Source organism: Narcine bancroftii, chromosome 5 (assembly GCF_036971445.1).
Source record: "Narcine bancroftii isolate sNarBan1 chromosome 5, sNarBan1.hap1, whole genome shotgun sequence".
Lineage (NCBI taxonomy): Eukaryota > Metazoa > Chordata > Chondrichthyes > Torpediniformes > Narcinidae > Narcine > Narcine bancroftii.
In genome coordinates, this window is record NC_091473.1 from 175,898,408 (window position 1) to 175,920,064 (window position 21,657).

At 41.3% G+C, this 21,657-nt stretch overlaps 1 protein-coding gene across 1 annotated transcript in view; it reads left to right on the forward strand.

Annotated features, from left to right (window-relative positions):
* Nucleotides 1–5,214: 5,214 nt before the first annotated feature.
* The window catches only part of vgll4b (vestigial-like family member 4b), a 139,378-nt gene continuing 122,935 nt past the window's right edge, over nucleotides 5,215–21,657 (forward strand). The window contains exons 1-2 of the mRNA XM_069939871.1: nucleotides 5,215–5,284; nucleotides 5,516–5,614. Of these exons, the coding sequence (XP_069795972.1) occupies nucleotides 5,551–5,614 (64 nt within the window). The 5' untranslated portion in view covers nucleotides 5,215–5,284; nucleotides 5,516–5,550. The remainder of the gene's footprint in view (nucleotides 5,285–5,515; nucleotides 5,615–21,657) is intronic.

A 21,657-nucleotide genomic window follows, 5' to 3' on the forward strand; every position in this document is an offset into this window, starting at 1 on the left:
CCTTACTGCAGGCAAAAGCAATTTCATGTAATATGACACTCTTTTATTACAATGACAATAAATTGAATCTTGAAATGGCCTGTTAACCTTGCTGTATGGCTAAATTCAAAATTAAGATGTTGGCCACCCCTGCAGATGTTTATTTAGCATAAACTCTTTTTTTTGTCTCAGAAATGAATATGCTTACTTTGCAAGTTAATAGAAGTAAATATTACTTTTCAGTGGGTTGTCCATATTTTATTTTAAGTTTGTCCTGCAACCTAAGTAAAAATTATGGTTTTCTTAAATAAACTTTCCCAAATTTCAGGTGGTGTTTTCTGGTTGAAATCTTATCTCTACTTTTACGTATTGATTTCTTACTGCATTTCTACAACCATTTATTTCAATGAAACACATCAGTGACTTAGATTAAAATTATTGATAGGGTTGCTGGGTATTATTTGTCAATGCTTGTCGATATCTTACAGTATCTCCCTTTAATCACCAAGATACTGGAAACATTTGGTAATTTGAACTATCAACAAATATACTTTATTCATGAAACAGGTTACAGAGCCAACAGACGTGCTTACAGTTACATTCTTTCCAATAGACTCTCCCAAATCCTCTGTCCTCAAAAGCAGTTACAACACAGACCCGCAGATGTTCAAAGTTAGAATCCTTAAAGATGTGGCAGCATTAAACTAGCAATGATTGTTCACCACCCTGGAACATTCTGCTAAATGCTTTTGTCTATGAAACCAATTTCTGGAAATCTGAAGTAAATGAAAAGGAATTCTCTGAATGTGTCACATTTCCATCTGTTTCCTTGACATCTACTTTTTATCCTTCCAAATGAAATAATCATTGGCGTTGTTATAAATGATAGTGTTATAAATGAAATGATGTCTGACAATCTTAATTTTTGCAGATTTACCAGCCATTCTCAATGGGAGACTTACCATTCCCAGGAGGAGGTAGGCCTCAGCACCTTTAAGTAAAAGCCTTGTTTTCTTTTCACCTCATGAAACATAAATATTTTAAGCTTTTTATTTAGTTCATAATAGTATGGAAGAAACCAGAACTTGACCAGAACAGAGAAGGGGGTTTATAAGCTTTGGGCAGAGTCCTAATGGGGGCCATAGCTAGGAAAGGGTTGAGAATGGCTGGTCTAGACAATGCTTTGGTACAAATTAATGCAATTCACATAATGTAAAAAGCCACATTTTCCCCCTCCCACCTGTACACCCCTCCACTTTGATTCTGGCATCTGGCCGATTTTGGGTTTTGGCCTTAAGCATTGACCGCCTTTTGCCTTTCGTGGCTGCTGCCTGACCCATTGAGTTCTGCTGGTGCTCTGTGTGTTTCTACATCTTCTGGTTACCTATTCCATAGGATGATGATGGTTCCTTTCAGTCAGTTTGTGGGGTTTGATATGTGCATCCTGCAGTGGCTGTACAGGCCAATCCTTGACAGGCATCGCGAGGATACTCCAATCCTCAGAAAGGAACAGCATGCGCGTGAATGGATTTTAGATGAGTAGGAGGGTGCAGAGGTCTTGACCCACCTTCTCGACATCTCCTTCTGGATCCAGCGGCATGGTAAGCTCCAAGGCAGCTGGGGGAAGTTCAATGCAGTGAATGGCCAGACCAAGCTTCAATGCAAGGGATGCACTTCCTGCGCTTCACGGCACTTGTTTGCTAGATGGCCGTTGACCTTATGAGAGGGTTCGTCTGCCCTTTGACAGGTCTCGTCTTTCATTCTGCAGGGAGTCTAGCCACTCTCCGCACTAGGCAAGCCTGGTGGGGGAACTGGTTAGTTGCCAACCACCTAACCATGTGACAGATAGTACTGAGTTACACGGTACCAATAGTAACCCGAAGAGTGACCTGACCTTCTTACATAAGCTGTATATGCCACACACTGGACTTCTGATTCAAAATCAAAAATTGTGAGATATACAGCAGGTCAGACAGCATTGCAAAAGGGGGAAACATGGGTAATGGCTGGAAACTCCTCACAGGGATTTTCATGAGCTTTCTGAATTGTTAACACTATTTCTTTATTCACACCTCACCTGCTATATATTAACATCATTCTCTAATTCTCTGACATTCTGTAACAGCTTAGCTGTCTTTCCCTTGAGGCAGATAGACATATGTACAGCACAGTAACGGGCCCTTCCGGCCATGAGACTGGCCCACCCAATTACACCCACAACCTTTGTACGCTTTGAAGGGTGGGAGGAAACCAGAGCATCTGCAAGAAATCCACACAAACACAAGGAGAATGTATAAACCCCTTACAGGCAGTGCCAGATTCAAACCTGGGTCAGTGGGAGTGTAGCAGTGTTGCGCTAACCACTATACTAACTGTGCCACCCAAGGTAAAGCAATTATATTTTTGTTCAAAACATGTGATGTCAGGTCTGAAATATTACTACATTTGGTCATGGGGAAAAGATGTTACAAGTAGGAAAGGTGAGACACAATGATTAGTCCCGATACCATTTTCTTCCTACAAGTCAATCAACAGCACAAAGAGAATCATAATTAAAAATGGCCATAACAAACCCAGTGTAGCAGTGAGACATTGTAAAATTGTGGAGTTATACCATTGTGATAAAAATGTGCTTAACACCCTGATGCAAAAGCTGCAGATTTAACTAGTTTTAAGAATTGTTTATGTCTCTCTTAATATATCTTAATGTGGTCGCAAAAGTCAAGGAATTGCGGTTTAGTTTCTCAGAGGATCTCAGTGAGATCGAGTTGGATCGAAAAACAACTGGTTCAAAAGCTAAAGAAAGAGGACCTGAGACTAACACCTGAGACTAAAGGGGGAGATTCATCCCCCTTTTGATATGTATTTTGGATGCAGGTACATTTTTAGTAAAGCAGGATTTAATATCTTTCAGTATCTGATCGTCTAGAGCACACATGTCAAACTCAGGCCCACGGGCCAAATTTGGCCCATGATATAATTATATTTGGCCCGCAAGATCATATCAAATATGTATTAGAGCTGGCCCGCTGGCCGCCGTGCCAGTATAGCGCATGCACAGCTAATACTACAAATCCCAGAATGCTTTGCAAATGCATTGGCGCCGGCCCCTCAGACCCCTAATCGCCCCCACCTCCTCTCTTTACTTTTATTAGCATCTGCGACCTGTCGCCCAACTCACATGTAATAAACCCCTTACGAAAAATGGCCAAACGAAAGACAGAAAACAGGACCTTTCAAGACAGGTGGGAGGCAAACTCTGACCCCAGAGTTTGATGAACTTGCATCTAAGAAGAGATGCCAAGTATCTGGTTTAGACCCAGGTGCATCAGAGTAAATCACAGTGTAGCAAGCTAAGCTTGGATTCACATTTTCTTTGGTTAACTTTGGACTGTTCATAGTTGAAAGATTGAAGCAAGTTGTTATTTTTTTGACTTGTTGGCTTGTGAAAAAAAATACATTTAAAAGGAGCTTAAAGGCTATAGAGAAATATTATTTATTGAATATTTTATTTCTCATTTGTTAATGTTTCTTCTGGAAAGAGTTTAACCAAAACTATTATTAAACATTTATTTTAATAAGAAAAAGTTTAACATTACATATGTTGAAAGAAGAGAAAACATGCAGATGTTGTTGAAAATTTTCAATAAATATTTAGTTTGGCCCACGACTTTGTCCAAGTTTTTAATTTTGGCCCTCTGTGAATTTGAGTTTGACACCCCTGGTCTAGAGTGTTCGAAGTTATAGACAGAGGTGCAAGAATGATAAACTGCAACTGTAACTGTGAAGATATTTGATTCTGGAGAGAGGAGTTGAGCAGTAGGATTTTAGGACCGTGTTCAAGGTAAGTTCACTAGTGTAGACCTAGAAGTGCTTTTAAAGGAAGCCAGAAAAGTGATCTCCAAAGAATTTGGTGTTCTCCACTCTCTCTACTACAGAGATGTTGATGTGTAGTGGAGGGTGGTCATTCCTGGTCCTCCTGATGTCCACAATAATCTCTTTCATCTTGTCCACACTGAGTCTCAGGCTGTTACTCTTGCATCATTTGACGAGATTTTCCACCTCTTCTCTGTAGTGCGACTCATCGCTGTTGCTGATCAGGGCAACTGTTGTGACACCTGCAAACTTGATGACACTGTTGGAGAAAGGCTTAAAAGAGTCAGGTAAAGAGAGAGAGAGTGGGGGGGGGGGAGGTTTATATATGAAGCCCAGTATTTAATGCCCAGACTTTGAAGGTAATGGCACCAATTGTGGAATAATCTTTGGCTTGGCTTCGCGGACGAAGATTTATGGAGGGGGTAAAAAGTCCAGTCAGCTGCAGGCTCGTTTGTGGCTGAAAGGTCCGATGCGGGACAGGCAGATACGATTGCAGAGGTTGCAGGGGAAAATTGGTTGGTTGGGGTTGGGTGTTGGGTTTTTCCTCCTTTGCCTTTTGTCAGCAGAAGTAGCAAAGCCTAGGGGTGTCAACAGTTGTAAGGATGGAGAAGGGTACAGAAATGGATGTGGATGCGTCCTCTTTCATTTATGACGATTCATTAGAAAAAAGGGAAAGTGACTGATCATGAGGCATTCAAAAGAGGGCCTGCCAAACTCTTCAATAATGAGGTGCATTATCTGAAAAGACACTTGCCTGCTGTGCGTAGAATCTCTAGAAATCCAGAATTATAGATAATAATGGTAGCTGCTTGAAAGTTAACATCTTAAAACTTTATTTCTCACTGCATGGTGACTGACCTTCGATTTTCCTACCTTTTGATGGGTTTAATGCCTCGCGTCTGTAGTATTTTCGTTACTGTTCTTTCATGATGCATCTCCTCTTAACACTGGACGACTTCCCCTAAAGACTTTTCTGATTCAGGACCTGTTCCAGACCCAACTCCATTCAAGAAATGCCAGAGTGCTCTCGAGGGGGCAGGATAGGAGCAATATCATGCTCCCAGCTCCCCCCCTCCAACCCCCACCCCAATGGACACGTTCTTGAAGTTTAATGCAAATCTCCCTGCAGGTTTCTTGGTGTGCAGTCATTGAGAAATAGAAGTAGAACCGAGAATCAAAAGTGGAGAGGAAATCAAAACGTGCCCGTCTGCAGGAGACACATTGCAAATGACAGGTGACAACTGCACTCGCAGCCACTTCCGCGTCACCCCCCTCTACCTGAGGACGTGACGCCGAATTTGGAGCTGCTCCGAGCCAATGATGTTGGCTCACTTTCCCCACCTGCCAGGGGAGAATTCCATCATTCCTCACATACTTCCGCCTCGCTGTGTCGACTTCACAGCCAAGCAGGCGCTGGCCCCAAGCACAGGTAAATAACACTGCGGCCACTCATTGCAAACGCCACCAGTGGGAATAACCTTCAGATTTTTTTTACTAATCCCTGATCGTTGGTAATGAAGGGGGGGGAGGGAGGGATCTTGATTCCGGACGGGAACGCTGGAGGTTGTGGTCCCGGGCTGTCCTGTTCAGAAAGGAAAGCTGTTGAGCGGGGTTTTGATGGGGTCCAGGCAGTGTGCTCTGTTTGCCTTCACTCTTTCAGGCTCCAAGAGGTTTCCATGCAGATCGATTTACAGGATGGAGACCCCCTTGGACGTCCTGTCCCGAGCAGCATCTTTGCTACACGCTGATGACGAGAAACGTAAGTAGGGATTTAATTTGCAAAAGATCCGATTTAAAGGGAGGGATCCGTGTTAAACTCCACGCAGAAGGGTCCCAGGGGTTATTATCACCCTCCTCCGACTTAACGTGGTGGTGGGGGTTGAAGCTGATTTATCAACGGGGCTTGACAGCGGTGTAGGAGACTGGAGTCGGCTTGCACTCTGTCTCCGTGTGTTCCAACCCACCCCCCCCCCCCCCCCCCCCCCAGGTGCTTGTACTGCAGTGGTTTCTACTCCGTTCCTCCAGCCGACACACGACAACGTCTCTTTCCTGGGCGTGTGGTCGGGGAGGGGAGGCATTTCAACGAGTCGTTCTTTATTGGCGTGGGAAGCCTGGCCCGTTTCGAAGCTGCTTTGTAATGCGATCTGCCTTTCCCAAGTGTTTGCTTTTCCTGAAGAACACCCACGCATTTCTTACCGACAGGTTTGCGAAATCGGGGTTCTTTTGTTGCGGGCTTGAATTCTGGAGTCGAGCTGAGGTTGGGGTCTGGGGCAGGCGCTTTGCTTGCATTGTTCCAGTTCCCGGAGGAGACAGGAAGGGCACCCAGTGTAAAAACATGCCTCCTCCCCCCCACCCCCACTCGAGACGGGAAGGACACCCAGTATAAAAACATGCCTCTTCCCCCCTCCACCTGAGACGAGAAGGGCACCCAGTGTAAAAACATGCCTCCCCCCACCCACCCAAAACATGCCTTTCTTTCCCCCCCCCCCACCCGAGAGGGGAAGGACACCCAGTATAAAAACATGCCTCTTTCCCCCCCCCCCCCACCTGAGACGGGAAGGGCACCCAGTGTAAAAATATGCCCCCCACCCACCCAAAACATGCCCCCCCCACCTGAGACGGGAAGGGCACCCAGTGTAAAAACATGCCTCCCCCCACCTACCCAAAACATGCCTCCACCCCCCCCCCACCTGAGACGAGAAGGGCACCCAGTGTAAAAACATGCCACCCCCCACCCACCTACCCACCCGAGACGGGAAGGGCACCCAGTGTAAAAACATGCCTCCCCCCCACCACCCACCCGAGACGGGAAGGGCACTGAGTGTAAAAACACGCCTCCCTCCCCCCACTCCCATCCTTTCATTGTTTGCACACCAGAGACTTCCCAGTGACCTTTTTTAAAATCGGACTTGCAAGAAGATGCAATGAAATGATGTAATTTCTGTCCAATCCCCTCTGCCTCTCGGTGGTTTTCGGCGAGAAGGGCGTTCGCGGTGCAGCGGTTATGCGGTGGAAATAGCGCATCTTCCCATGTAAAAACCCGTGCCAGCCCCTGGCACTTCGCAGCCAGCCCGTTCGTTTTGTTTTCAGTGTTCCTCCGGAGGAGTATGTGTAAATGCTGCGTTAATCTAAGACCACACCGACCCCCGGACCGATACCTTGGTTCTGGAGTCAGTCGTCTGCACAGCCTATCATTCAACACAACAGCACAGGAACAGGCCCTTCACCTATCTAGCCCGTGCATAACGATTCCCCCTGGTCCCATCGATCTGCACCTGTACCATAGCTCTCTATACCCCTCCCATCTATGGACCTATCCGAATTTCTCTTCAATGTTAAAATAGAACCCACCACTTAGGCTGGCAACTCCTTCCACATTTTCACCACGGTTTGAGTAGCTCCCTCCAATGTTCCCCTTAAACATCCCTTAACCCATTTCCTCTAGTTCTTGTCTCAACCCAACAGTGGAAAACGTCTACCTGTGTTTTTTATAACTTTGTATACTTCGATCAAATCTCCCCTCATTCTCTGATGCTCCAGGGAATAAAGTCCTAACTATATCGAACTTTCCCTCTATCAGCTTCTCAAGTCCTGGCAAAAGCCTTGTAAATTTTCTCTGCCCTCGTTCAATCTTATTTCCTGTGGGTAGATGACCAGAATTTTGTGCAATATTCCAAATTTGGCTCCCCAATTGTCTTGTACAACTTTAACATGATTCCAACTGCTGTAATCAATAAGCCATTCTCCCTTTGGTGATATGTTTCCTCCATTGTATATAGTTACCATTGTTGGTTGTATATCTGGAGCTGGCCCCACCCACTGATGACTCATACTCTAGGACTCCTCCCAGTGGTCCTGGGCCATAAAGGTCCAGCCACTTCTCTCTTCCCTCCATTCCTATACCTGGATCCAGGGCAGCAAGGTTCTTCCGTATATCATTCTCTCAGTCTAGTCTCTGTGGTTACTGGTAGTGCCTATCTCTGTCCAAAGCTCTCTTTACTGGCCTATTTACCTTTGATATCACTTTCAAGGAATTGTGTATCTGTATTCCCAGATCCATCTGCTGTGGGCCACCTTTTACCATGCAAGTCCTAACCTGGTTTGTCCTCAGAAAGTGCAACACCTCACACTTGTCAGTAATGCATTCCATCTGACGTGTAGCAATTCATTATTCCAGCTGGTTCAGATCCTGTTGCAAGCTTAGTATCATCTGCAAATTTGCCTTGTCCAATTTACCACCTCATCATCCAGATTATTGATAGATATGATAAACAACAATGGACGCAGCACTGATCCCTGAGGCCCACCATTAGTCACAGATCTCCAGCCAGAGAAGCAATCCTCTACTATAATTCTCTGGACACTCTGGTAAAACCAATGTCTAATTCAGTTTGCTACCTCATTCTGGATGCTGAGCAAAGGAACTTTCTTGTCCAACTTCCCATGTGGGGACTTGTCAAAATCCTCATTAAAATCTGTATAGACCAGCCATTCTCAACTTTTCTTTTTGACAATGGCTCCCTTAGGACTTTGCACAATGTTTATGGGCCCCCTTTCCTGTTAACCAATCATTTAGTTGGTTTCTTCTGGACAGCTCTCCTACTGACTTACATAAAAACACCTAAAAAATATAAAATGTGGTCCCTCTAAAATGTGCTGTGCCCACCCCTACCCAGATGTAGACAATATTCACTGCCTTTCCTTCATCAACTTTCTGTATATCCTTGGAAAAAATCTAAGATTGATTAGACATGACAAACCATGCACAAAGCCATGTTGACCATCTCCTAATATTTTGTTGTAAATGCGTGGACTGAAATGTGCAGGCAGTTTGTGTGTGGGGATAAACTGAGACTAAATAAACTAAATTGTCTTGCACTGTTTTGGAGATGATGCTGGAGTTGGTAGGAATATGGGATGGAGAAATGGGATTATTTGTGTTGATACTGGCAATCGGACTAAGTGTTTGTTCTTGTCTGATTTCACTTGGTGTTCCTGTTTCTGATGCAGTGATTTTCCTTAACTGACCAGCACTTCAGTGATTTTTATGTTTCTAAAAAAAATAAGCCCTAAAGTCCTTTATAAAAAAAAACACACACACACACATATATATATATATATATATATATATATATATACTCACATACATATACACATACATAAATATATTCATATACACGCACATATATATACATACAATTATGTACATATGTATGTATGTGCACTTATTTACATATATATATACACACACACACATTATATATATATACACATACATAAATATATTCATATACATGCACATATATATATATATATATATATATACATACAATTATGTACATACATATGTATGTATGTGTGTGTGCACTTATTTACATATGTATATATATATATATATATATATATATATATTATATGCTTGTGTGTGTATGTATATATAAATTAAAAATGCCAGGTCTTTTCAAATTCATAGTGTTCTGTTTATATATATACCAGAGAAAACAATGCAAAGCCTATTAACGTTCATATTAATTTGCACATCCTGTTATTTTACCTTGTAGTCTTAGCCATTTGTAGCACCATTGCAACTAATGTGGGTACCCAAGGAGTTCCTCCTCCTTTTGTTGTTTGAGGGGATTTCCCACCAATCTCACCCTTCAATGTCCTGTTCGGCTGCAGAAAGTAAGAACTTAAGTGCCTATGTACACTGTACAATGTGAATGACAATAAACTCATTAACATTTTGCCCCCATCACTGCAAAACAGAAAGTATTTTTTACCAAAGTGTTGCAATTTTTTGAGAATATTTTTCAAACAATTTTGTAATCCTACCAAATGAGTTAAAAATCGTGTATTTTACTCTGTTTATTGTTGTGACTTTAATTTTGGAGTAACTGTATACTCTTCGCAAGATTAGCAACATCATTTGGTCCATTTGTAGAATGTATGTCCATTTTAAGTCTGTGGTCTATCCAATTTTTAATACTCCTTTTGTAAATGACAGGGGTTATGAAATTGCAGAAAGCGGCTGATGAGTTGCCTTGCATTGATGTATATTTTTACTGGACTTTTGCTGGAAGACGAACTTTGATTCATCAGTAGAACTTCCAAGATCTATTGATTTACAATCTATTTTCTCCCAAGGGAGATAGATTTTTGAGATTATAACTTTTCCTCGTTAATTGTCACTAGTCATTGACCTGACAGGTAGATTTCCTAACGCACAAATATAAAACGCTTCAAGAAGAAGCAAATTTCAAATTCTGAACAAGAACTTCAACCTTTTATTCATTTTTGGAATGGATGTATTTGTGTTGTTTGTGATTGAGACAGGTTGTAAGAAATTCTTTCCACATTCCAACCATTGTATTCTAACAATTGAATTCAAACTTCAGGCAGGACCAAGTGTAACCAAGTTCTTGGAACTAAACATCCATTAATCTTGAGGAATGAATGAAGAGTTAAGATGTCTAACTTTGCTTTGAACTGACAGATAATAAAATATGTTGATAGGATGTTGAAAAAAATTGCTAAAATCAGTCCTGTTCACAAAGCAGAACAAACCAATCTAGGTTCAGATTCAAACCTAATTAAAGCCAAGGTCATGGAGAAAAGAGCTGGATTCCAGAGGTAAGATGGAAGTAACTGCCCCTTGAAATCCAGAGCATGAAGGAGCCCCAGCTAAACAGGAATCAATAGTAGTAAAAGGGAGAGGCTTCTGGAAGATGGGGTGGATTCAGCAGCAAGGAAAGGTTGTAGTTATCTCAGCCACTGCAAGACTAATCCGTGACAATGAATGGGATTACCATGACCATTTCCACTACTATGGTGGTCATCAAGGACCAAAGGCTACAAGACAGGTTCTTCTGTTTGCCGCAATAGTGTGGATCTCCCAGTGGCCACTAATTTCTGCCTTCATGCCATTCCCTTATTGACATGTCTGTCTACGGTCTTGTGCACTGCCAGTCTGAGGCCACCCATAAATTGGAGGAACAACACCTCGTCTTCCAACTGGGCACCCTCCAACCGGATGGCATTAATAATGACTTCTCTGGCTTTTGTTAAACCCTACTCACTTTTTCTCTCCCCTCTCCCATTGTCTCTACATTCCTTGCCTCCTTTCACAGACATGATAAATTCTACCTAGACCCTTATTACGTCCAATTAACACCTTTTGTTGGTCTGGATTCATCTCCCATTGTTTGAATTCTGAGACTTTATGTCCTACTTCTGATTTTTCTGATTTATTTACTTGAAGAAGGACTCGGACCTGAAAAGTCGGTCTCCTATAGATGCTGAAAAGACTGGCTGAGTTCCTCCAGCAGTTTGGTGTGTTCACTACAATCATAGCGTCTGCAGCCGATGGTGTTTTACTAGGTTCTTCTGCAGAGCCAACTTGCCCCTGACACCTTTCAGTCATCTGTAAGTGAAAGATAATCAGAATAATGATCTTCTGCGTATTTTCCTGAATGAAATACAGATCCACCAATGCCCAAGAACATTGACACCAAAGCAGTCCATCTGACAGGCACCATCCTAAATACTAATTCTTGTCATTAATATTTCATTCTGACTGCAGTCAAAATTATCTGAGCTACTCAGACAACACCTCCCAAGCTCACATCACTGCCAGCAAGAAGGCAAAAGGAGGAAGGAAATGTCACAACCAAGTCCCACAATTGTATCACTAATATTGTTGAAGATGTCAAATTTAACAGAGTCAAGCAGAAGTTGTTATCTTGGAGGAAGAAGATTGGCACACCAGTCTAAATTAGCGGAGAAGGGGTTTGGATAGGAATGGGTCCAATATGATAACGTAAATTTGTGAGAGTTGAAGAGGAAAGCTGATGATGTTGTTACGAGCCCAGAGGACCCCAAAACCCGGCAGCAATAGATATTCACCAAGATAAATGGTGACTTAAACAAAAGTTGCTTTTAATTATCTTTAAACACAAAAACAGAATCACACTTTAACTTATCTTTATTGACTTACTTAACCTAACAACCCCTTCTAATTCTAAGCGCACTTGTATATGATGTGTGTATGTGTGTGTGTGTGTGTGTAAGTTCAGAAAAGTTCTTTGGTTTACATCGAATCTCACTTCTCATTCCTCCAAGTTCACTGGTTGCAGGCAATTCTTATACTGTGCACAGAATTAAACATTTATAAAGTTCGCCAGGCTTTGGTGCTTGAAAGGTAAATGGTTACCTCTCAGGAAGGTTCTTGTCGATTTGTTGTACGACGTCAGTGTGTTGCTGACGAAACTTGCCCCCTTCAGGGTTCTCCAGATGATAACCTCTTTACCAGGCTGAATCAAGCATTTACATCCCACCTTCCACATGAGGTTTTCCACAAGCTTGCCAGCTTGTCCTGTTCCAGTCCCAGCTGCTGTTGCTGGTTATTATACTGTAGAAGTGATCGGTGTCTCTCTCTCTCTCTCTCTGAGAAAGCCTGTTTGACTCTCTCTGCTTGCAAAACCACAGGACCCTCTTAAAACAGCTCCAGACAATCTATGGCTCCAACAAGATCTTTCATCTGTTGTCTTTTTGTAAACAACAATCCATTAGTTAAGTCTTGTGGGCACTCTCCAAAGCTCTTGCAAAAGCTGTGGAGCTGATATGTCTAGCATTAGCAGGGCTCCAGTATTTTAAATAAGATCTGTTTTAAAGTGTTTGTATGTAACCTACTTTAACAAACCTTACCCAATTTATCTCCCAAAAACATATCTATTTACTCTGTCACAATGTTCATGATGAGAATGGAGGTGAGGATCAGATTTGTTTACCCAGGATTTAGTTTCCCAATTGGAAACTATATTAAACCAATTTTTGTGTATTTCTACATTTATTCTCCTTTCTGTTATCAATTATAATATTTAGCAGTCATGGCTTATTCTCTGAGAGCATCATTTAGAAATTACAATTTTTAGAGAGGCAGGACAAAAGGTTTGATCTGTGGAAGGAAATTAAAACTTAAACCTCTTTGTGTGAAAACAACACCATCTACAAATTCCCTGCTGATATTACAGTGGTGCGTTGTATAAAAAGGAGTGGTGAGTTAGCATATAGAAGGGAGATAGAAAACTTGACTGAATGAAATATTAACAACAACTCACACTCAAAATCACCAAAACAAAGGGGCTGATTACAGAATTTAGGAGGGAAAATCAGAATTCCAGTGATCATAGGTGGAGAGGATGACCAAATTTAAATTCTTTGGAGTCGCTATCTTGGAGCATCTTTCCTGGACCAAACACACGAAGGCCATTGTGAAGAAGGCACTTCCTCAAACATTTGTGGAGGTTTGCTCTGACATAGTAAACCTTGGTAAATATCCACAGATGTATAGTGGAAAGTGTGCTGACTGGCTGCATCATGGTATGGGGCCACCGATATCTCTAAGTGGTAGCATCCACAGCCCAGGACATCATGGGCAAAACCCTCCCTTCCATCGAGAAAATCTACAGGGAACATTGCCAGCAACCATCAAGGGTCCGCACCACATGGCACATACTCTTGTTACAGAGTCCAGAGGACCCCCAAAACCAGCAGCAATAGATATGCACCACAACACAGGGTTACTTAAACAAAAGTAGTTTTTAATTATAATTGAACAAGAAAACAGAATTGAATTTTAACTTATTACTTAACATAACTAACTACTTAATTCCCCCCTCTAACACTAAGCGCAGGTGTGTGTCATGTATATTTAAGATTAGAAAAGTTCTTTGGATCACAGTCCAATCTTACTGGTTGCAGGCAATTCTTGTACTGTGCACAGAAGTTAGCATTAACAAAGTTCACCAGTCTTTGGTGCTTTGGTTACCACTCAGGAGGGTTCTTGCTGGTTTTCAGAGAGAGATTCCTTTTCCAGGACCTCCGCAACTGATTCCTTCTCAATCAGTCTTGCTGATTAAATTTGCCCCCTTCACGGTTCTCCAGATGATCCTCTTTCTTTTGGGTCACCTTTCACACCACCAGTCTTCTCCTTCGACCAGACAGCCTTCCAAAGTTTGCCATCTTTGTCCTTCTGGAAATGATTTCTGTGACTCCTCTCTCTGTTTCACTCTCTCCCTCTCTGAGAGCAAAACTGTTCTCCTCTGAATTTCTATTGTTGCTAGAGTATTGTGATCTTAAACTTCTGGAGTTTTTGTGAGTTTTAATTGTTTTTTTCAAGCTAATTTAAAGCTTGCGTGTGCAGAAAAACAGCAGCAATGGATGTTAGTACATTTTTGTCACAACCATCACCTGCAAAGCAAGAGAAAAGAGGAACTGATGGTTATTTCTGAGGCATTAAAACTGACTGAAGTCAAGCATTGGATGAGGAAAATACAAATACAGAGGATGAGAGTGAAATATTATATGGGGGAGGGAAAATTTGTTGAGAAAGACTTAGATAATTTTCCAGAGGATAGATCTTTTGAATTGCAATTGGAGTTGGAGAAATTGAGGGTGTTGGAGTCTGAGAAACAGAGGATATGAGTTAGAGATGGCTGAAAAATGGAGGGAGGAAATTGAAAGGGACAGATGGTTTCAATTAGAGAAGTTAAAAATTGAGATGGAGGGAGGTAAGAGAATTGAGGCTGTAACTCCTGGGGAAAGGTTTTTGGCTAGTAGAGAAGTAAATCTAGTGCCTCCTTTTGATGAGGGAGATATAGATACATATTTTCAGCTTTTTGAAAAGGTTGCTGAGAGCTCAAGAGGGCCAAAAGAAAAACGGCCTCTTATACTACGAAGTGTATTGAAGGGAAAAGCACAAGTTGCATACTCTGACTACAGAGCAAGTGGAAAATTATGATACTGTTAAACAAGCAGTATTGAAATCTTATGAGTTGGTTCCAGAAGCATATAGACAAAAATTTAGGAGTTTGGTGAAAACATGGAACCAATCTTATATGGATTTTGCTTTGGGAAAATCTGAATGTTTTGACTGTTTGTGCACCTAAAAAGGAATAAATAATGATTTTGACAGATAGAGAGAATTGATATTATTAAAGGAAATTAAAAGGTGTGTTCCAAATGAGATTAAATTATTCCTGGATGAGAGAGACATGGGGACGTGGCATCAAACGGCAAGACTTGCAGATGAATATTCCCTGATTCACAAAAACAAATTCCAGAATAGTAGGCCTTTTCAGAGGGTTAATGTGGAACAGATTAATAAACCTGTTCAGAAGGATAATGTGGAGCAGACTGGTAATCCTGAAATTAAGTCTGGGGATAATGCTAAGAGAAAAGATGGGAAAGGACAGAAGTTCTGTCATTTTTGTAAGAAACCTGGTCATGTTATTGCAAATTGTTTAGTGTTGAAAAGAGACCAAAAAAAAAGAGGTTTTACCAGAAACATGTATTCAGACAGTTGAATTTAAGGAGAGCAGATGTTCCAAACCTAGTAAGGGTGTCATGGATGTTTTCAAACCTTTTGTGTCAGAGGACTTGGTTTCAGTAAAGAAAGGAGAATCACAGGTTCCAATTAAAATTCTTAGAGATACTGGAGTTGCTCATTCACTGTTGTTGGAAAATGTTTTAACTCTTGATCAAAAGACTGACACAGGGGAGCCAACTTTGATTAAAAGTGTTGGAGGTGAGGTAGAGTCAATATCTCTTCACAACATAGTGCTGAATTGAGAATTAAAGGACCTGTTGTGGTAGGAGTTATTTTAAAGTTACCCATGCAAGGAGTCTCATTTTTTATTAGGGAATGATTTGGCAGAGGATAAAGTTGTGTCAATTTTAAGATGAACAAATCAGCCTGGCAAGGATGAGGTTGAAGAGGATTGTGAGATATATCCTGCATGTGCTGTAACAAGGTCTTTGTCTAAGAAAATGATGAGAGCTGAGGAAGATAGAGACTTACTGAAATAGATAGAGTACTTCTGAAATAGTCTTGAAAGAGAAAGTTAATTGTGAGAGTTAAGATCTCTCTTTGTAAGGAAAGAGTTAATTCAACAACAGAGGAGAGATACAGATCTTATTGACTTAAGGGACAAAGCATTAAGTGAACAGGAGATTAAAGAAATGGCTTGTGGATATTACTTGAAGGGTGAATTGTGAATGAAACCTTATGAGAATAAGGGTAGTGAACAATCTGTAACAAAGGTGTTAGTTGTTGACAGGGTTGAGGTCATAAGATTATGAAAACAGAATCTTGTGAGGGTAACCTTAAAGAAACCATGGTTCCTGTGCGCCTGTCTAACTCAGAAAATTTGGAAGAAATGTTAGGCTATCTTAAGTTACAAGAGCAGATGTAGTTGAAAGAATTACTTTTGAAATGCACAAATTTATTCCCTGATGTTCCAAAAAAGACATCAGTGATTTACCATGATGTAGATGTAGGAGAGGCAAATCCCAGCACCCATATAGAATAAACATTCAAAAGAGTAAAATCATGAATCAGGACATGGAATATATGTTGAGGAATGACATTATTAGACCTTCAAACTCGGATTGGAGTTCTCCTTGTATTCTGGTACCAAAACCAGAAGGAACTGTTAGGTTCTGTACAGATTATAGGAAGGTTAATTCAGTAACTAAAACAGATGCTTATCCTATTCTGAGAATAGATTACTGTATTGATAAAATTGGCAAAGCTAAATTTCTTACTAAGTTGGATTTGTTGAAGGGTTTCTGGTGCATGCCTCTAACTGAGAGAGGAAAGAATATTTCAGCTTTTTTAACTCCATCTGGTTTATACGAGTATAATGTGTTACCTTTTGGCAAGAAAAATGGCCCTGCAACATTCCAGAGGATGATTAATTTGGTTATCCAAGGGTTGACTCATACAGATGCTTGTATTGATGACTTGGTCACAAAAAGTGACACATGGGAAGAACATCTAAGGCAATTGGACAACTTGTTTGCAAGATTATCCAAAGCAAATTTAACTGTTAATTTAGCAAAAAGTCAATTTGCAAATGCCACGATAACATATTTGGGTTATGTAGTTGGCCATGGCAAAGTTGCACCTATTCAAGCTAAGGTAAATGCAATTTCTGAATTGCCTATTCCCAATGGCAAGAAAACAGTGATAAGGTTTTTAGGAATGGCAGGATATTACAGGAAATTTTGCAGAAATTTTGCTGAGGTTGCTTTTCCTTTAACCAATCTTTTGAATAAAAGGGAGAAATTTGTGTGGACTAAAGATTGTTTTAGGCAGCTTTAGAAAATTTAAAGGAGGTGCTATGCCATTGCCCTGTGTTAAAATCTCCTGATTTTGACAGACCATTTTCTTTAGCAGTGGATGCCAGTGAGGGAGCAGCAGGTGCAGTTTTGTTACAAAAACATAATGAAATTGACCATCCAGTTGCCTACTTTTCAAAAAAATTCAATGTTTACCAAAGGAACTGTTGTCTATAATATTTGCTCTGCAGAATTTTGATGTATATCTCGGTACCTCTCATGAACCAATTGTGATATTTACTGACCACAATCTTCTGGTGTTTTTTGAATAAAATGAAGAATAAAAACAGAAGATTGTTAAACTGGAGTTTAATATTGCAAGAATATAATCTGCAAATTAATCATATCAGAGGTACAAATAATGTGATAGCAGATTGTTTGTCAAGATATTAAATTGATCATGTATAGAAATATATACCTCAACATTGAGTTACATTGTTATAACATGTTATCTATTGTGTATGGTTATATCTTTAGTGATTTTAAAATCAGTTTAGTTTTCACTGAATTTTAACTTGAGTTAAAATTCCTTTGTTGTGGGTAAGTGTGACAAATTGTTGTGTTTTATACTGGAGCAGGTTTTTTAGTGTAGGTCACATACAAACAGTTCAAAACAGATCTGATTTAAAATACTGGGGCTCTGCTCAAGACAGACACCCCAACTCTGAGTTCCTTTGCAAAAGCTTTGGGGCGTGCCCAAGGGACTTCACTAATGGATTGTTGTTTTAAAAAGCAACAAATGGAAGAACTCAGAGGATTAGGTCCAGAGCTGCAGGCTATCTGAGTGCAGCTTGCTGTTCCAAGGCGGTCATGTGGTTTTGCAAGCAGTGTGAGTCAAACAGGCTTTTCTCTTGGTGGGGGGGGTGGGGGGGGGAGAAGAGAGAGTGAGAGAATTCAGATCAGCAACAGCAGCTGGGACTGGAACAGGACAAGCTGGCAAGTTTGTGGCAAAACCCCATTTTGGTTGTGAGTGCTTAGTTCAGCCTGGCCAAAGCCCTTGTGGTCTTTGCAAGAGGAGAGGACTGGCTGCCTAATGTTTCATATGAAATAAGGGAAACAAAAATAACTCTGTGGTGACCTGTGGTTATCATCTGGAAATCCCTGATGGGGAAAGTTTTTTTGGCAAGACATTGACGTGGCTGATTACAAGGCATAAGTTTGTGTCCAGCAAACAAGTCTCTCTGAAATCGCACAAGAACCTTCCTGAGCAGCAACCATTTAGTTTTCAAGCACCAAAGGCTGGTGAACTTCATAAATGTTAAATTCTGTGCACAGTATAGGAATTGCCTGCAACCAGGGAACTTGGAGGAGTGAGATTGGACTGTGAATCAAAGAACCTTTCTAAACTTACATGCACATGAGCTTAGAATTATGTTAGGTTAAGCTAATTGTACTAAGTTAGAGCGTGATCCTGTTTTCATGTTCAAAGATAATTAAAAGCAACTTTAAGTCACCATTTGTCGGTGAATTTCTGTTGCTGCTGGGTTTTTGGGGTCCTCTGGGCTCATAACACTACTGATAAGTAAAAACAAAGATTCTTGGGCTTGTATTTGTTATCATGTATATACTGTAATCTTGCAACGATCCTGAACTTTGACTTTTTGAATTGTGTCGGAGGGTTTGGCTCTGCCTGGTCACATTGCATAAACATTTCAGTTCTTGGAACCTTTGTATGGTGGCGATTTTGAGGAGACGTGCAGAATAACACAAAACCTTGAAGATTTCCTGCGTGTGCTTTGTCAGTCGAAATGAATCTGCTGTGTTTCTTGTGCATTTTAGTGTGATTTAATTTTCCTGGTCTTGGTGGCCAAAATCATTGTTCTGCACATTGGCCTCCCCTTTTGTGAGCTGATTCTTTGAGAGTGTGCACTTTGAGTGTAGGGATAAGAGGATTATGGTTAATGCTGCTGGCATGAATATGCTTCCAGCAGGAACAGACAGGCTTGATCAGTATGATCATTCACTCTTGGGTTTATACACATGGGTCATCAAGTTCACATGATAGTGGGCGTCCTCTGTCTTGGAAGGCAATGATCGTGCCACGGATAGTCAGTTGGTTTTAGACCAGCGTCTGGAGTGGCTCATAAGGGCCTCTCTTGCTTGATGGTTCCTGCCACCCTTCCTGCAAATAAGGTAGGAATGATGGGTTGTGGTCAGCTGGCTCTGCTTCCTCCGTGTCTTCTTGTCCTCCAGCTGGCATGTCTGCTTTTCCTCACCGCTCTTTATGCTTCTCCAGTGGCCACGGTCATCAGCAAGGAGCTCCCAGTTGAGTGCGTTGATGTGAACGAGTTTCAGATCACACTTGCAGATATCTTTGAACCGCAGCTGTGGCCGGCCAGTGGGTTGACATCCTTCAGCCAGCCAACCCCACAGAAGGTCTTTTTGGGATACGACCATCCTCCATGCACTGGACATGGCCAAGCCACCGAAGTTGTTATCAGGAGGTGCATGCTGAGAGAACCGGCTTTATCCAGAACCTTGGTGTTGGTGAGTCTGTCCTGCCAGGTTATGTCGTCCGGGATGTGTCAGTGATGGAAGCTCTCAAGCCAGTTCTGCCTGGTTTATGTTGTCCATGATTTTCTACCTTGAGCTTAGTGTTCACTGTGTTGCTCCACACTTTTTTTGGTTAGTTTGGACAAGATAACAAAGGTATAAAAGTACATTGGTTTAGCCATGTATCATCATGAGCGATGAGGGTAGATGATCTGTGATATGGGAGTCATCCGACTTTCCAAGTCTTAAAGGATGCTAAATGTAGCACTAAATAAGTTTTTTGAATTCACTCATATTAGTTTTGTCATTACTATGTTTTATTAGGAGGCAATGATTCTGTTTCCTTTAGCTACTTAAATGTAGCATGGGAAGTTTCATCATATGCAGTTTTTTCCTATGGGCCATCAATCAACCATATAAACTAAAGCTATTCTAATTGGTTCCTTTGCTTCCTATAGATGCTACATGACCTGCTGTGCTTCTCCAGCACTTTTGTGTATTGCCATTCAAATTAGTCTTGCCTTGTTGGGTTCTTCACCTGTTACATGATATCCTGTAAGCTTCCTCCTCCGTCGCTGATAACATGGCCGTTGGGACTGCTGGTCAGGCCAGTGAAGTAATTAAATCCAATGCATAATTTCAGTACATGTTCTGCTTTGGGTTGTCCTGTAATATGTGTCTGCCCATCAACGATGTATTGTTCTTTGTTTCTGTTTTGGATCGTGTTCCTGGATGGAAATGTTACCAGAAACCTATTTTGACACAGTGCTGTAGCTGGTGTAATGGCAGTGATGTCCTGAAAGCTTGAGCAAGGCTTTTTTTTTCCGGGGGCGGGGCTCTGTCTAAGATATTTTGGGTAAATTATTGATCAGACACTCATTTCAATTGGCAATATCCAGATTTTGTTTTGACTTCTGAGTGTACCATGTACGTAAACAAATGTACAAGTTATTCAGTTATGTTACTGTGACAAGCAACTATGTTTAAAGCTTGTGTGGGTTTCTAAAATCTGGTAAATGTTGGCATTGGGCATTAGGAGATGAAGCTTGGCCTTTCATATTGTGCTTTGAGGGAACTATATGTTCCATCATGAACCCAGGTCATTATGAATTGGGACAAGATAATAGTTGAGGTGCTTCGTCACTTTGCCTTTTTTTTGTAGAAGAGTGATGAGATAAAAGCAAAATTATTCCTTTTTCTTGCATAGCAAAATGCAATTGCATTGAGGTATTTCCATTAAGTAAGAAAGAACCTCTGGGGAGAAAGAACAAAAAAACTAAAGCCTATGATACCACAGACAGTGGGTGAGAATAAACAAGGGGCAGCACGGTGAGCGTAGCAGTTAGCTCAATGCTATTATGCCGCCAGCAACCAGGGTTCGAAGTCAGCGCTGTCTGTAAAGAGATTGTATGTTCTCCCTGTGTTCTGTGAGTTTCCTCTGGGGGGGTGGGGGCTTCGGTTTCTTATCACCCTTCAAAACGTTCTGGGGGTTGTCGGTTAATTAGGTGTAATTGGATGGCACAGGCTCGAGGGCCAAGATGACCTGTTACCGAGCTGCATGCCTAAATTTAAATCTAAGGTTGATAGTACTAGGCAAAAAGGATCACCAATGGGAGATAAACTGAGAGTCTGGAGGAGAGCTGAATGAGATTAACAAGATCACTACCAACTGCTGTTATCCAAAGTGAGAGATGAATTTATTGAATCCAGAGTCTTGCTGCCCAATTTGGACCCAATTAACCGACATTTCCAGTACATTTCAAAGGTTGCCTTCTCTCTGATTGGAGACTGAGATGCTGTTCCACCAGCTTGTATTGAGCCGTAAAGTCATACAGGACAGAAATAGGCCCTCCAGCCCATGTCCATATTCATCATCCCATTCACCAGCATCTGGTCCATCCACTACAATGCTTCATGAAAAGAGCGCCCCAGAACAAGGAAGATGGCATGTGGAGAGCTGAATAATAGTTGTTGCAAGCCCCAGATGGAGCGAGGTGTTCCTAAATGATTATTTCAATAGGCCTTTTTATTTACTTGGTGCACAATTAGTCTTACCCTGACCGAAAACTCTTATTTTGACACTTATTTTGATCCTTTGACTTCTTTTGGAAAATTAATAAATATATTCTA